Here is a 16,740-nt window from a genome sequence, read left to right as displayed (position 1 = left end):
GGCGCCTGGCCAATGGAGAGGCGCGGCTCCAGGCGCCGCACTCGGCCGCCAGCATTTAAACGGGAGACGGCGCGATGCCCGGCACTCGGTGCGCCCTTCGCGGACCCGGCGACCCAGCGCGAGGCGGGAGCGTCGTGTGCCGTCCGGCTGACCCCGCGCCGAGTCCGGGAGGCTTGGACCGCGGCCGCACGCAGCGCCAAGCGTTGAGAGCGCAGGCCCCGAAGACTCGCTGCGCTGACAGGTGAGAGAGGAGGCGCCGGGCGGCGGCTGGTGTGTGCAGGGGGTTGGGGTTGGAGGGGATTGTGCAAAAGACGCTCGCGCCCCTGTCAGTGCCTGCAAGCCGAGGCCTTGCGGGCGGCATCGCTGCCTCCAGCCAGCCGAGGTCGCGGCTGCAGTGACCTGGCCGCAGCTCGGTCTGCAGGGAAAAGCAGGGAGGAGGTGTCAAGAAGAGGCAGGATGACCCCGCATCCCATTTCCACCTCCCGCAGCCCCATTAGCACGAGCGAAACAGTGAGCGGGAGGAGCTGCGACCTGAGGCTTGGTCGCAGACGGCGGCGCAAGTTGAGCGGAGAGGATCCCAAGGGTTTGAGGTGCTGCCGGGAGTCTGGGGGTGTCTCAGGTCCACCTGATCCTGCTGCAGGCTGGAGGATCTGGAGAATTCGGGATAGACCCGAGGTGAGGTGGGGACGCAGGCGAGGGCGTGCGAGAAAGAGAGAAAGTGCTCTGGCAGCGGCGGCGGCGGCGGCAGCCAAGGTCCGGTAACGCCACAGCAGGGTAAAGGTACGCCACCTGCACGCAGTGTCCCGCGACCCCGCGAGTCAGCGTCGCGCACTCCGCACGCACCCACGTGCTGGCGGCGACGCCCGGGCGCTCGGCTACCTCGTCCTCACTGTCCGCGCCCCGCGCGCTCCTCTGCGGAACCACGTCGGGAAAACCGCGTTCCGGCGCCGCGAGGCGACGACCCCCAAGTCCGCCTATTCCAGCACCTTAAATCTGCCCTGAATGTCCCCCGCCTCGCCAGTGGCGAACAACGCGGGACTGGGGCGGGAGGCCGTTCCCGGCTCGAACGCTCGGGTGGTCCTGCTTCTCGCCTGTCGCCTCGGCCCCGTCCCCCGCCCCCCGCTGACCCCTCTGCATCTCGTCGCCAGGCCGGGGGCCGTCGGAGCTGTCACCTCGGCAGCCCGAGTTATTAGTAGACTGCAAGCCTGGGAGGAATAGATGCGCCGCTCATCTTGCGGGCGGCTGTCCTCGGACCCCATCTCCGCCTTTGGGGCGCCCGGGGCCGTTTCTCCGCGCCGGGGTCTGGTGACGGTCGCCAGCACAGGCGGCGGACGGACTGAAGGTATCGGTTTCGGCCCGAAGTCCTACCTCTGTGCCGGCTGCGACGCGCTCCCTAGCCGATCTCGGCTGTCGCCTTCTCTGCACCCGCCGGCTCGGAATCTGGGTTCTTTTAGACAGAACTCTTACTTCGAATTAGGGATTAAAGTCGCTTCTTAAATGGCCAGGGGCAGAGAGGCGACCATCAGTAGTAATTGGATCTCCTGCTGGAAAGAGCAAATCCGAGCGGTGTGCGCGTCTGTTTATGTTCCCCTCAGAGATGGTGCCAGGACATGAGTTGATTAAAGCAATCTATTGTGTTTAAGCGGGTCACCAGGGTTTTAAGCTGTCCCAGGGACCCCAGAGTAGTGGCTTCCTTCTGGCTGTACACACAAGTTAAATAAATAGCGGAGAAGAGGTTAAGATAACCCCGATCCCAGGGTGAGGAGTCTTCTTTCACCCCTAGGGCATTTCCCCCCCCTTCTTCCCTTCTCTTTTTTTGGAGGAGGCTGGAGGATGGGGAACTTGAAGGGATGGTTTCTTCAAAGTAACGGAGGAAAGATCTTAAGAAAACAACAGATTCTCATCTCCCCTTAGTACCCTCCTCAGTTCGACAACAGTAGGTGACTTGATTACTGTCAATAATAAATTGCACCGTAGAATTGTTAGTATTAACCGATTATTTACGGGTGATTTAGAACTGTAGTTGCTGTGTGTGTGTGTGTGTGTGTGTGTTGAACCTCCAGGTCATTATAGTAATTAGAGTCTTTTGTAAACTTTGTAATTTCACAGGTTTCCTTTTCTTAAAAGTTCATTCTGAGTGAAATGTTTTGGTAACCCACCATCTGTAGGAAATCCAGGTTAGCTAATGAAGTCTCTATATGAGTGGTTTTACAGGAAAGACTAGAAATCTTTTATGCCCCCTCCATCTCTGAACGAGACCCGCCTGACTGTCTTCTAAACTGAAGCAGTTGATGATGATGCTTTAATGTTCAAGTATGAAAAGTGATCAAATGCGAAGAAATTTATGCCACAGACCCCTTTCCCCAAAAAGGCTTGTTGACAGGAAAACTAGAACAGGCAGTAAAAGACAGGCAGGAAAACCTGAACCTTCTATGTAAAGGAAATGGGGTAAAAGGGCAGCAGGGGAGGTGACTGTAGTATCTAATTGAAAGGCACAAATCAGACAAGTGTTGCCAGTCCATGTCTTATATCTGCAAGGAATTTTCCTTAGTTTTAACATGTGCTCTTAGAAATTCAAAGTACAAAAGGAATTCTGGGGCGAAGTCTTTTTCACATGTGAAAATGAAGATACAATGCAGATAATTATTTGCTTTCCAATATTTTTCAAACCCTGCTGCATTTGTCCCTTGTAAAAAACCGGGTGTCAACATAGCAGTTATTAAGGACACGTGCTTTGGGATTATGACAGAACTGGGTTCAAATGATGGCTCTCCCATTTTTGAGCTGTGACCTAGGACAGATTCCTAACTTCCCTGAATTTGGATTACCCGAGTGGTAAAAGGAAAACAACATTATCTACCTCAGAGGTTATTATGAAAAATAAATGAGACTATTCCACCAGAATTTAGTAAAATGCCTGACATAGTAAGGGCTCAAAGCTAAAGGTTAGTTCTGCTGTTAGCGGTAGTGTTGGTAGGAGGAGCACTATACGGCACCTTGGTATATCTTACATTCATTCTGAAATTAAATTCTAAATCTCACTCACAGTGAGTAACACATCTTACACTATAATACAGATCTATAAATTGGCTGCCTGTCATAGCAGTGTACAGTGGACATTTAATATCTACTACCTTCTAACTCATTTCCTATTGGCCTCAAAAATAGTACACAATCATTGATTTCACTAAAAACCTTCGGATGAACTTAAATCTCCTGAGAAATTTAGCCACCAGCTGGTCTCCTCCCTATGCTATGTGATGTTGGGTCCCAGCCTTATTTAGCCTGAATGGTCTTCAGAATAGGGAGGCTTTATTTAGGGTACTTTTGATATATAGGAATGAGACTTTATCCTCCTTAAGTGTCCAATCTTTTTTTATTTCCTTAGTATGACTTGTCTGGGAGTGGGAGGTGGACATGACAGACTATTGTAAAGAAATTCTCCACTTAATTTCTAAACATTGATTATTTAGCTTTTAGAATGCAAAGGATCAATAAAAGATTTAGTCCTGGGCAAAAGAACAGATTATTCCAAAACATGGCCTACACTTTAAGCATTTGCTATCACTGCCATTATTTTTTATGCTGGGAGAATAATTTGATGTCATGACTGTTTAATGCCTTTCTAAAACTTGATTCATTAGGAGGAATTAACCAGAAGTTCAGGCACAGACATCTGGCTTCTGACCATTGTCTCTTCACTATAATTCCTACTCAAAACTCCATTTAATTGATTATGAACAGGTTGGTTAGCTAAAATGAGAAATATGGTAAGACTGGTGCAGAAAAGAGCTGGCCTAAACTTTGCCAGATTCCTTTCTGTGGAGTCAAGAACATTGGAAACAGTTCACACATCCCATTTTTATGTCTGGGTTCCCCAGAATTAGAAGATCATTTTCTTCAAGACCTTGTGAGGATTGAAATAAATCACCCTGACTTGCAAAGGCCAGAGGTGGTTAATATGGCTTGTTTTGCCTGCAGATGTTTACTCTTGATCATTAAAGGAGACTGGAAGGAAAATTTTGGGAAAAGAATACCTACTCTGAGAGTATTTTTGTCCTCTGAGGCAAGTAGATTGTACAGGAGGATGGTGGTAAAGAAAAATAGGTTGGGGTGGATGAGGCTTTTTGGTAGAGAGCAGTTACAGAGAAACCTCCCCATGAAAATATCACATTTCTTGGAGTAGCAGAAATGCATGAAGAGGAAGTTGAGGGGGTGCACAGGTAGTTCAGTGGTAGAATTCTTGCTTGCCATGCATGGGTTCATTCCCTGGCCCATGCAACCCCCACCCACCACCCCCCAAAAAAGAGAGAGAGAAAGTGAGTTGCAGCAGGGTTTGAAGAGAAGAATAAAACCTTCTACAAAGAAGAATCAAGGGACACCTTTGTGGGGCATCAGGATGTGCTCTGGGTCCATGAGATACATCAGTAACTTGATGTGAATGGGTCACCTCATGATGAATGGAAATTACCATAAAATATTTGTAGCTGGTGGTCGGACCTGGGTGATAAATCATAGGAACCTAAATGTGTATTAGCATTTGGAATTATTTCTGAATATGGGGCACCCTACTAGGTATTGATGTAGCAAAGAATTGTAAGACATAGCCTTTATTCTCAAGGAATTTACATCTTCTTGATTTCCTCTAGGCTGTGATATCTACAATATGCAAATGATTTGACACAACTGGGATTTCCAAGGCAAAACGATTCCTGTTTCCATCACTGAGTAATCAAGACCAGTTGGCAGGCACCGTGGGGCAGGGTGACTTGGATACACTGAATTCACAGATCCCTAGTCAATTCTGATTATAGTTCTCATCCCCATCACTCTTATTCGGATAGAATATCTAGTGCCCCTTGGAGCACTGCTGTTTTCTGAAGTTGGCTGTTACGTCTCTCTGAATAACTATTTATAATGCCTAAGAAACTCAAAAGCCTTGCAATAAGCAATTGAGAGCCTTAAAGAGTAGGCTTTTTTTTTAAACAAAAAAAATCATTTCATATATTTTACAGACCCAATAATCTTATTTTGAGAAAATTTTAATTTTCTTAAAAAAAAAAAGACCAGCCTGTCATTCTAGAGCCCCTTGGCTTATGATGTACATATCACTCCCATAGGAATAGGAAGCCTGTCTAAATTAAAAGTGAAAACCACAGTTCACTGAGTTTGAATTTGGCACTTTATTGTTGGGTTTCTGCCATAACCCATGAGTAAAGCCCACAGCATTTGGCATGGGACCAGGTCAAAAAAGTAGTGGACATTTGGAGTTTTCCTAGAAGAAGCAAGAAAAATATTAGGAAGATCCCTAGGCTAGAAGAAGTTTGCCATTCTGAGGGTCAGAAACCAAATGGATTGTGATTGGGTCTGCTGCTCATTTTTACATGTGAAACCATTTTAAAAGGCAAAAAGTGGAACCCCTGTAAATCAGGGTGGGCCATAAAAGGCATTCATATAACAGATTTTAATGAGCACCTTCTCTGTGCCAGATATCGAGAACATGCTGACAAATAAGCCCTCGTGAATACCTGCCTAGATATTTATTAGTTACATATTTGAAAATGCAGTAACAAAAAGTTAAGTATAAAGAGGGTCCAAAGCTGGTTTGGAGAAAGAAAACGGCATTTTGGGACAAATGTTTGAGGGAGAGGATTGTCTAGTGATGTGAACCTGTCAGATGCCAGTGAAATACACATTCTCAGCCAGTCTCCGGTTGGCCTCTGAGATAAGGGGCGGGAAGGGTCATTTTGCAAAGTATTGAATTGGCCTGGAGGCCATTTTTAGTAGGGATGGGAAAAAACTGTGGTATGTGTAGACCTGGAACCTTCTTGTGTGTGTTCCTTTTATTTTATTTTCTGTCTTGGTACCAGATTGAATAAATAACAGAAACTTGGGAAAGCTACTCAAATTCACAATCTACCCCGGGAGACAGAATGAGCGTGGCTCAAGTTATCCTGGTCTCTGGAGAAAATCAGCACTGTTTTATAACAGGCCTTTTAAATAATTGATTTTTTAAAAGGCAAAACAAGGAAATTAATTTTGCTGTTGTTTTGGAGGCAAAAAGGCTCTGTTTAAAGAACAGAGATGTCATAACATAAACTGACAAAAGCCAGGGAGCCTAGTGTCAGAGCAGGAGCTGAATGTCACATCATCAGGGCCAAACTTGAACTTGCCCCAAAGTATTAGGTTCATGTTGGTAAGACAGTGCCATTTAAGGATATATTAGATTCAATAGTTGATTTTCGATTCAATAGTTGATTTTCTTAATTCCACATTATGGAACCTTAATTCTTATGGTTGAACGGTCTTTACTTGCCAGGGGCTGTCCCTCAGAGAAGGTAGAAAATGTTTCACCAAAGAGGTGTGAAAGTCATCTGCCATTGACATAGCAGTGGTCTACTAAATATTGCTGAATAGAAGAAGAATACAGCCACAGGGCCATAATGCAAACTCAAAGCCGGGAAATCTCTGTAGGAGTGCAAGTGAGTTAGAGAAGGGCCCTGGCTGAGCTCATACATTAGCTGTGTGACCCTGGGCAAGTGACGTCATGGCCTGATGGCCCATAGGGCCACGGCATGAGAACGGTAATGGCACTAATAATTTTTTTTTTTTTTTTTTTTTTTGCATGGGCAGGCACCGGGAATCGAACCGGGTCTCCGCATGGCAGGCGTCGCACCGCCTGGTAATGGGAATAATAGTACTCAATTCACAGAGATATCGTGAGAAGTGGATGAACTATTTTACATAAACGTTTAACCAGTATTAGCTGCTCCTGTTAATTTTGAAATTAACGCCCTCTTCCATTTTTCCCGTCTTCCCCTCCCTTTGCTTCCCTTCTTTAGTATGAGCCGCACCGCCTATACTGTAGGAGCTCTGCTTCTCCTCCTGGGGACCCTGCTGCCGACTGCTGAAGGGAAAAAGAAAGGGTCCCAAGGCGCCATCCCCCCGCCAGACAAGGCCCAGCACAATGACTCGGAGCAGACTCAGTCGCCCCAGCAGCCGGGCTCCAGGAACCGGGGGCGGGGCCAAGGGCGGGGCGCTGCCTTGCCCGGGGAGGAGGTGCTGGAGTCCAGCCAGGAGGCCCTGCACGTGACCGAGCGCAAATACCTGAAGCGAGACTGGTGCAAAACCCAGCCGCTGAAGCAGACTGTCCACGAGGAGGGCTGCAACAGCCGCACCATCATCAACCGCTTCTGCTACGGCCAGTGCAACTCCTTCTACATCCCCCGGCACATCCGGAAGGAGGAAGGCTCTTTTCAGTCCTGTTCCTTCTGCAAGCCTAAGAAATTCACCACCATGATGGTCACACTCAACTGCCCTGACCTGCAGCCGCCCACCAAGAAGAAGAGAGTCACCCGCGTGAAGCAATGCCGGTGCATATCCATCGATTTGGATTAAGCCGCGGCACACCCAGCCTGCCCTAGGGAAGCAGCCCCAGTAGACCAGACCTAAAGCAACCTGATTCCTACTTGGCTTAAACCTAGAGGCAAGAAAGAACCACCAGGTGCCTCCAGGCGTTTGTGTGCACGAGTGTGCCTGGGTGCCTGTGGGCCTTGAGGGACGCGGGGGATCACTGTCTCTGCTAGAGGGCACTTCCTATTATGTAAATGTTTCCGCTGCAACCGGGGATGATGGCACAGAAAGCCGAGCAGCCCCCTAAGGCACGTCCAAAGTGGCAGGGCTGTGGTCTGATTCTACCTTTGTCCTCCCAGGGACCGGAGAATCTCAATTCTGAATGGGCCTTAATAGAAAAGGCTACACAGAAGGGGAGAGACGTGTTTAGTGCTGCCTTAGACTTGGAAAAGCTATTTCGATGTGTTCTTGCTTCCTTTCTTTCTCATCTTTCCACAGTCCATCCCTTTTGAGGTTCTTAGTGGTTAATTCAGTGTAATCCCGTATCTGCCAAGGTTTCTAAATTACTTCACTTGACCCTGGACATAAATGTTTTCCATTTTGCAAAGACCCTTGAGACTGAAGGCAGCCGGTGTGACTGGGTACAAGAGGGATAGAGGAATAAGAGGGAGGGATTGAGGACGAGGACTATTTGGACCCATAAAAATGCATCAGGGAGATGGGCAGAGGCTTGGCAGGCACAAATGCAGGGAGACATGCGCTTCAGCAAAAGTTTTTTTCCTAGTATTTAGCAGATTCCAAGTGAATAGGAGTAATGAAACCACACACACACACACACAAAAGTCATTACTTTGGCTGTCCCTGTGATCTGTCAAGTTAGTTGTAACCCAACACCAAAATTAAGACATAAATATTGACTACTCCTGTTTTCAGAATTAAGTAAACGAGCCAAACCAAAATAGTCCCACCTGCTTTGTCCCTTGGGAGAGCATAAATATATTTCAGAATCCTTATGCATATGCAGGGATAGGGATGAATAGAAAAACCTCTAAGGCAGAGGTTCTAATAGCTTTCCTTTTTCTTGATTGTAAGTGCCTCTTTACCTGTCTATTATTTCTGCATACAGCTTCTGAGAGCCACAACCCTTTATTATAAAGGTTTTGCTTCTGCTGAGAGTACCTGACAGTTAATGAACCAGTCTCAGATAAAAGAGTTTAGGCCCTGCTCCGTTTTAGCTAGAGATCTATTTTGGATCTTTTGCTTTAGCCATTCTTAGGAGATTGAGCCACAGAGAAGAAAAGGAGAGTAAAGAAATAGAGGGGGGTTGCCTCTGGCTAAGCAGTGGCTAACTCTTAATACTGGGAGGAGATTTAGGGGCTAAGATGCCCCCTTCATCTGCTTTTTGAGGGTCTAAGGGGAAATGCTTGTTACAAAAGCAGAGCATCCTGTGCCTTTGCTGTCCATCTGTTAGTGGGATCCATTCAGTGCCTACTGGTAGGTGCTGTCCTCTGAACATGGGTTACTTTCAGTGCCACTTAGGATCTATCTGCTGGCCAAAATGAAGGGTGGGTGAACCTTACTGCGCTTTGGATTTCTCTAACTCTTCAGGTCTGAGGTTTTATATGTAAACTCGCCAAAATTATTTTTGCCTTGTATATTCTCGGCCTCACTATCCAAGTCATTTATTATTTGGTAAACAAACACCCCAGACTTGGGATTCACATGCCCATCGAGGTTCTGGAATTTAAAGTACCACTGAAACTAAAGAAGCTGTTTTTATTTGGTCCAGTGCTCTCCCATCTAAGACCTAAACAGGACCCATCCTATGAGGCAGAAGTTATATCCAACACATAAAACGATGGGTGTAATTTTGAGTCTTTAAAACTCACTACTGATGATTTCTACACTAAGCAAATTTGTGCAACACATAGTCTGTGCATTTTGCCTACACTGTACGCCCCTACATATCCCTGCCCTACATCTTAGTATCATCCACATCCTCCAGCAGTAAAGCACAGAATGGATTTAATTAAGCACACAAATGCTAAGCCAGAATTTTGAGAGTGGGGGAAAGGAAAAGAAAAGGGGAAGGAGATGAAAATGTAAAACCACACCAGAGAGGAAAAATGACATTCAGAACCAGCAAACACTGAATTTCTCTTGTTGCTTTAACTCTGCCACAAGCATGCAATTTTGTTACAAAGAGATGACTTAAGTTGGCAGCAGTAATCTTCTTTTTTAGTAGCTTGTACCACAGTCTTGCATGTAAGTCAGATTTGGCTCAAGTAAAGAGAATCTCCTCAAAATTAACTTCACTGGGATAATCAGCAGCATAACTATCCTAAAGCACAGCACTAGCCAAAGAGGGAAACGTCTGTTTTTCTTATTGTGCCTATATTAAGATTAGCACAAGTATGATGTGTCTTCCAACAATTACTGAAAATGTCATATCTGTTGCATATTGTATTGGTGTCACCGATGATGTAATGATTTATTTTTTTCATTACTATAGTAGACTTTTTTATGGCAAGACATTTGTGATCTCAATCTTTCCTACTAAAATAACGCCAAGCACTAAATATGAATTTTATGATGTACAATTTGTGCTTGGAATGAAAAGAGAAAAACACACATCCTGGTTTTTTGTTTTTTATTTTTTTGTAGTTCTTCAAAGTTAAAAAAAAATGTAAGCGATGAATCTGGAGGAAAGGATAATTTCCACTGTGTGGAATGTGAATAGTTAAACAAGAAGTTATGGTTATTTAATGTAATTATTAATGCAAATCTTTTGGTCACTGTGATTTCAAGCATTTTTTTATTCCTTTATCTGACTTCCTCTGAGTTGGGCGAAGAAGACGCTGGCACCTTGTATGTTGTTGGAGGTTTTTAAACTGAGGTTTCAGGCCAGAGGGAAACAATAAATCTTGACACGTATGAACATATTACAGAGTCAAGACCTGAGTTTTTATTTTTTTAATCAAATGTTCCTTTAAGGTTAATATTTCTGAAGCAATATTAAGAAAGACTTTAAGTATATTTTGGGAGACTTATGATGTGTGTATACAAACAAATAGCAGATAATGATGAATAGTTCACAGGTAAAGTCCTTTTAAGGAAAAAAATCCAAAGAGAAAAGCATCTGTACAGAACATTTATAAATGACCACTTACTGCTTAAGAGTGAAAGTAGTTGTATTGATTTGTCATTCTCCAAGATATTTAATATCAACTGCATTATGTATTATGTCTGCTTTAATCATTTTAAAACAACAAAGGATTATATAGACTATGACTGAGGTACCTTGCTGTTTATGATGATGAGAGGGGATTTGGTAGTCTCATAAAAGCTAATTTGGCTTAAAGTAAAGTTTTTCGATTCTGTAACTAGGATTTAATTTTCACTCCAGTAATGTTCTATATAACCTTTCCCAAAGAGCAGCCAATAAACTAAACTTCTTCTCTTTGTTTTTGTGTACGTATTTTTAAAACTGGTCTTGTTCACAGGTTAGGATAGGACAAGAATTCATTATTATGGCAAGGAAGGTAAAAAAGATAATGAGATCTCTTATGGATTCTATATATTTTACAAAGCAAATTTGTTACTTCCGCTTAGGTCATTCAGTCCCCTTTGATTTCCATAGGAAATCTCAGGCTTTGCCACTTAGACACTAGAAAGCTAATCTGCAATCAAAAGTACCAGCCTCTTAAACAAAGCATAGCTAGCAATTAGTGAGAGGTTATGACAGAGGCATTCAGATATTAGAAGTGTTGTCACAAATAAATAATAAAAGCCTTATTTTGGATTGTTACAGAGGGAAAATGAAAGAAAGATTTTGAGCTCAGTAGAAGGATGAGCTTTCTGATGATGACTGTGGTTTAGCAATGCAGTGAGCTGCCCTTGAGATGGTGAACCCCCTGTCCTTGGAAATATTTAAGCACATGCTAGATGCCATTTAATAGCATGTGACGTAGATGAGTTATTGTCCTGGGTGTGCAATTGAACCAGTAGTCTTCTGAGGTCCCTTCCTCCTTGCAATGTGATACAGGATTTCTCTTAGGTAGTAATGCTCTGACGATAATAAAAATCCCAGCTACTAGGTATGGAATGCTTATGCCAGACACTGTGTTAAGGATTTTATTTGAATGTTCCTTGCTTAAACCTTACTGCTATAAGGTAAGTACCATTATTACCACTACAAGAAAACAGGAAACTCAGAAAGTCTTCCTGTAAAGAAAGAATTTAACAAAACGGTGTTTCCACTTTGCTATTGCTTCATTCTTTTAAGAGCAAAACATAGCACTCTAAAAATATATCCAACTTTGGTTGGCACCTGAGGTTGTAGTTGGTAACATCAGGAGCCCAAACTGAATCATTCAGTCAAGACTTCCTTGCTACCTCTCTTTTTTTATGGCCTCCTCTGGTGTGGAGGAGAAAAACTGCAGCAGGTAAGAAGGTAACTGCAGAAAAGCTACATCCAGGAGGTAACATGCAAAGTTGACAGGTCAGTGGGACATGATACAGAAAGACATTCCAGATAAAAAGAATGCCATGTGGGAGGACAGCCGTGAATATGGTAGAGTAAGAACCTCCAAAAACTGTTCTCCATAAAAGCACCAAGAAAAGTGGTAAAAATACTCAGAATTAAACTTTTGAAAACTAGCCAAAGGCTTTCAAATATCTAGGGAGCATTTATGAAAGAAAAATGGCTGACTCTCAGTAAGAACGAACTTTGTGGCATTGCAATTTGCCTTATTCCCAACCTACAGCCTGGTCTGTGGTGGCCTTGAAAACCAACAGCCTGCAATCATGGTGAAAGTCAAAAGTCTGGCAGCCAACTTCAAAACCTTATTCCCAGAGAATTGTGATTTTCAACTTGTCTGTTGGTTCCCTGGAAGACCCCACTTGTAAAGCTGTTTCTATTTGATCCACTGAGCTCACCCAGTGTAAAAGTCTTATCAAAAAACAACCAGAGGCACTGGATTATCTTTAAGGTTGTCCAAGGCAGGGAACAATTGTTGGGGAAAACAATAGGCTAACCAAAAAACTTAAAAGGAAAAGGTGGAGAATTAGATGTTATAAGGTTTTGGGGGTTTTGAAAAGCCCCAACATATTAATGGAGATCTAAAAGGCAAAACATATGCATAGGGCTATGTGCATGCCCCAGGTTGTCTTGAGAAAGACCAGAGAAGACCCTCAGATCCCACTTTGAACTGACCTTGAGGCTCAGCACAAGCAGGAAGTATATGTAAGGCAGACCTGTCAACTGCCTGGCTGAGTATTGAAGGCATGCCCCAAAATGTACACAGAGCTCCTCAGCAAAAGACTACTAGAATTATTAGTTCCAGATGTTTAAGGAAATCTCTGTTCAATCATCAGCTAGCCACTAAGTAACTAAGCAGGAACCTTGGTGGCCATGCACAACAAATAATAAAGACTTGCACAGAATTAGTTTAGAAAAGTCGCTAAGTAAGCAACAAACAGCAACAGCAACAAAGTCTGGGAAGAGGAGAGAAACTGTTCTCCAGAGTTGACATATTATATAATTTCAACCCCAAATTATGATTATGTCAAAAAAACAAGAAATTATGGCCCATACCACAGGGAAAAAAGGCAATGTATAGAAACAGTCCCTGAGCAAGTCCTGGCACTGGATTTACCAGACAAAAGCTTTAAATCAGCCATTTAAAATAAGTTCCAGAACAAAAGGGAAGAAAGGATTGTGGGAAAATGACAAAGTAGGAAATTCCAGGAATCCAGTCCCTGCCCAGAACAACTATTGAACTGGCAAGAATTGTCTGAATCAACTCTTTTGAAAGTCTGGAATCTAGTAGGACACTGTACAGCACCTAGGGAAGAGCAGAAGGAAGAGGCGGTGAATTTCATTCTCTGTGCAGCAGAGCCATAATACCCCATTTCCAGCCTTGTATTAGGCGGCAGTAGAGTCCTCAACCACCATTCGCAGTACAGCTTGCTGGTGCTAGAAAGGGTGTGCTAGAAAGACCTAGTTCCCTAAGATCCAGAGGTGTCTGGTTTGATCACTGATTACTGCTCTTGGCCAACTACTTCAGATCAATGGGTGCCCAGCTACAAATGTGGCCATTGTTCCAAAGCACCTTGGGCCAAAGCAGCAGAAGAGTCTTGAAGACAACACCCTTCTTCAAAAATAAGGAAGACAGTTAAATGGCTGCATTTACTGGGCAAGTACCAAATAAAGAAAATGTAGATTCTAAAAGCCATGGGAGAAATTCCTGGTATCTTTGCTGGCTTCTCCTTCAATCCCTTCCTTGGGCAGTGTGGAGCCAGCCAGTGCTACCATTTTGGGTGCCTGGCTTTGTTTTACAAGGAAAGACTAACCCAGGAAATTCCTCCCTGGTTTACCCCATCTTGAAATTTTCCCTCTAGGCAAAAGCAATCTGAGACAGCTAAAGCAGTATAAGAAACACCAAGGCAAATGGCCTGGAGCAAAGGATTACCTTCTTTAAGATCTACAATAGAGCACATACTAGAGAGAGAGAGAGAGAGAGAGAGAGAGAGAGAGAGAGAAGACCCTGAACTTTGCATTTTCCTTGGTATGAATTTCTTGATAGGAGGGCAGAACATTGAAGGAATTGAAGGAGAGGAACAGCCAACACAAAAACACAAAGTCAAGTTTTAAAAACTGTGAAAGATGATTTTGCATTGGTTTGTTTGGTTTTCTTAGCTCCTCGTACTCAAGCAAACCTCTGTCATAACATTAGCAGGACAGATTCAAAAGCAGAAATGTTAATGACTAAATCCCAGAGTTAACACCCTAAAATATTAAAATGTACAGTGTTCAACAAAAGATCACAAGACAAGTAAAGAAACAGGAAATGATGGTCAAGCCAAAGGAATAGGATAAATATTTAGAAAAATATCAGCAAAGGAGACCAGACTGGAAACACAAGATAAAGACTTTTAGAAAATGATCCTCATTATGCTCAAGGAGATGAAGGAAAATACAGAGAAAGAACTAAAAGAGATCAAGTAAACAACGAATGACCAATATGAGAATCTTAATAAAGGGATAGAAATTTTAAAAAAGGAACCAAATTGAAATACTGGACTTGAAGAGCACAATAACTGAACTGAAAATTCCTTGGAGAGTTTGAATGGCAGATTGGAGCTGGCAGAAGAAAGAATCAGTGATCTTAAAGGAAAAGACAGTTGAAATGAATCAGGATGAGGAGCAAAAAGAAAAAAGAATTAGAAAAAGTGAGCATAGCCTAAGCGACCTGTGGGACACCATCTTAGTGTACCAATATATGCATTATGGGAGTCCCAAAGGAGAAGAAAGTGAGAAAGGGGCAAAAGGAATATTCAAAGAAATAATGACAGAAAACATCCAAATTTAGCATACAACATGAATATGCACATCTAAGTAGTCCAACGAACACCAAACAGGATAAACATGAATAGAAGCATGCCCAGACAATAATAGGTAAATTGTTGAATGCAAAGACAAGAGGGGAGTTCTGAAAGCTGCAAGAGAAAAGCAATATATTATATACAAAGGTGTCACAATTAGATTAAGTGCCAATTTCTCATTTGGAATATGGAGGCATGAAGACAATGTGATGACATACTTAAAGGGTGGAGAGAAAATGATTGCCAACCAAGAATTTTATAACTGTGAGACTTTCTTTCAAAAGTAATGGAAGGATTAAGATATTCCCATACCAAAAAAACCCTGGGAGTTCATTACTACTAGACAGGTCCAACGAACAATGCTAAAGAGAGTGTTACAAACTCAAGAGAAAGGACAACAGACAGTAGATCAAAGTAGCATAAAGAAATAAAGAATAATAAATATACTTACAGATAAGTATACATGCCAGTACTAATGTATTAATTTTTTGGTATGTAACACCACTATTTACTTCTTACATCTGATAAAATGCAAATTAAGAAAGTAATCTATAAGTCAGGGTTCTCTAGAGAAACAGAACTGATAGGAGAGCTCTGTAAATATGAGATTTAAAAACGAGTCCCACACAACCATCAGAATGGAAGAGTTCAAAATCCGCAGGGCAGGCTGTGATGCTGGCAGCTTCAATGAAGGATCTGGATGAACTCCACAGGAGCAACTCATTGGCTGAAGAAGCAGTGAAAATGTCTCTCTTCTTACTTAAAATCCTTCAACTGATTGGATTATCTGTCTCATTGTGGGAGGTGTACCTTAGTTGACTGGAGATGTAATCAGCCACAGAGGCAATCAACTAACTGATCATTTAATACACCAACCTTCCAGTTTATCAACCAGCCATGCAATATCCCTGCAGCAATGGTCAGACTAGTGCTTGCCTGACCAGACATGTGAATATCATCACTTGGCCAAGTTGACACCAGAACCTAACCATCACAGACTACCCTTTGAAACTTGGCAACTATACACATCATTGAAACATGCTTAATTTCCAAATAGAAACAATAACAGGCATATGTTTTGCCTAACAATACTCAACTGTCCTGCCTATAACTGGAAAAGCGCTACCTCTCTCCAGAATAGGGTGCAAGTCCTTAGATAACATTCACCGTTAAACTTCATATTACCCTATGATTTAAATACTATAACATATACTATACAACTTATATCATAGGATAAGAGGAAAACAAGATATTTGCTTATGTACAGATGCAAACATACTCATAACAAAACAGGGAGGAAATATTCATACAACCACAGTCTTCATTTCTGTAACTGGTCATGTAGTCATAGTTCATATTTATCACTACCTTCTTCTACTACCATTCCATGTTCCCTTTACCTTCAGCAAGCACTTCATCTGGCCATGGTTCTTTGCCTTGTGGGATGATCCAAACCTTCATTCCTGAAGTTTCTGGGCCATTGGTAGTCCTGCCTGGATTCAGTGGTTGCAGTTTTCCATTGACTTTAATCACAGGGCATGGTGGTATTCAGAGATACCCTAGGGGATCTCATATATTCCAGGAAAAGTCTTCTTTACCTTCCATTGTGTAACTGCAGTCCTATCTCCCCTTGATAGTCAGAACCAATCACCCCCCACAAAACAGCAACCCCCTTTCATGCCTGTTGATTCAGTGGCTTGAGAAGCCCAAAGTGGCCAGGTGGCAGTCTTAATTTTCAGTTCAATGGAATCATTGCTGTGTCTCCCGATAGGAGCACTCCTCCTTTTGGAACTAAGACCTGTAGACCAGCAGAGCTTAAGGTTTCAGGGACAGGAAGCAAAAATTTTCCTAGTGGATCTGATCTTTAGGGGTGATACTGAGTGGTGCCATTCCCATTTCCACCCCTTGATTCCTGCACCCATGAATCCTGGCTATGGGAGAAATAGCACATGGAGTAGATTCTGATTTGGAGCATAGACAGCCATCCTGGAGGACATTGCC

At 43.2% G+C, this 16,740-nt stretch overlaps 1 protein-coding gene across 1 annotated transcript; it reads left to right on the top strand.

Annotated features, from left to right (window-relative positions):
• The first annotated feature begins 54 nt into the window (after positions 1-54).
• On the top strand, positions 55-8,089 carry GREM1 (gremlin 1, DAN family BMP antagonist). Its single transcript, XM_077127379.1, has 2 exons — positions 55-241; positions 6,843-8,089. Exons 1-2 carry the CDS (start codon positions 75-77, stop codon positions 7,396-7,398), a joined length of 723 nt encoding a protein of 240 aa, XP_076983494.1. The 5' UTR covers positions 55-74; the 3' UTR covers positions 7,399-8,089.
• The last annotated feature ends 8,651 nt before the right edge of the window (positions 8,090-16,740 follow it).

Source organism: Tamandua tetradactyla, chromosome 14 (assembly GCF_023851605.1).
Source record: "Tamandua tetradactyla isolate mTamTet1 chromosome 14, mTamTet1.pri, whole genome shotgun sequence".
Lineage (NCBI taxonomy): Eukaryota > Metazoa > Chordata > Mammalia > Pilosa > Myrmecophagidae > Tamandua > Tamandua tetradactyla.
Note: the sequence above shows the minus strand (reverse complement) of the source record. Positions and strands in the feature narration are given on the sequence as shown.

Coding starts and splice junctions, on each gene's coding strand:
- GREM1 (XM_077127379.1), top strand. CDS start 75: ATGCCCGGCACTCGGTGCGCCCTTCGCGGACCCGGCGACCCAGCGCGA. Junction 242..6,842: donor AAGACTCGCTGCGCTGACAG/GTGAGAGAGGAG, acceptor TCCCTTCTTTAG/TATGAGCCGCACCGCCTATA.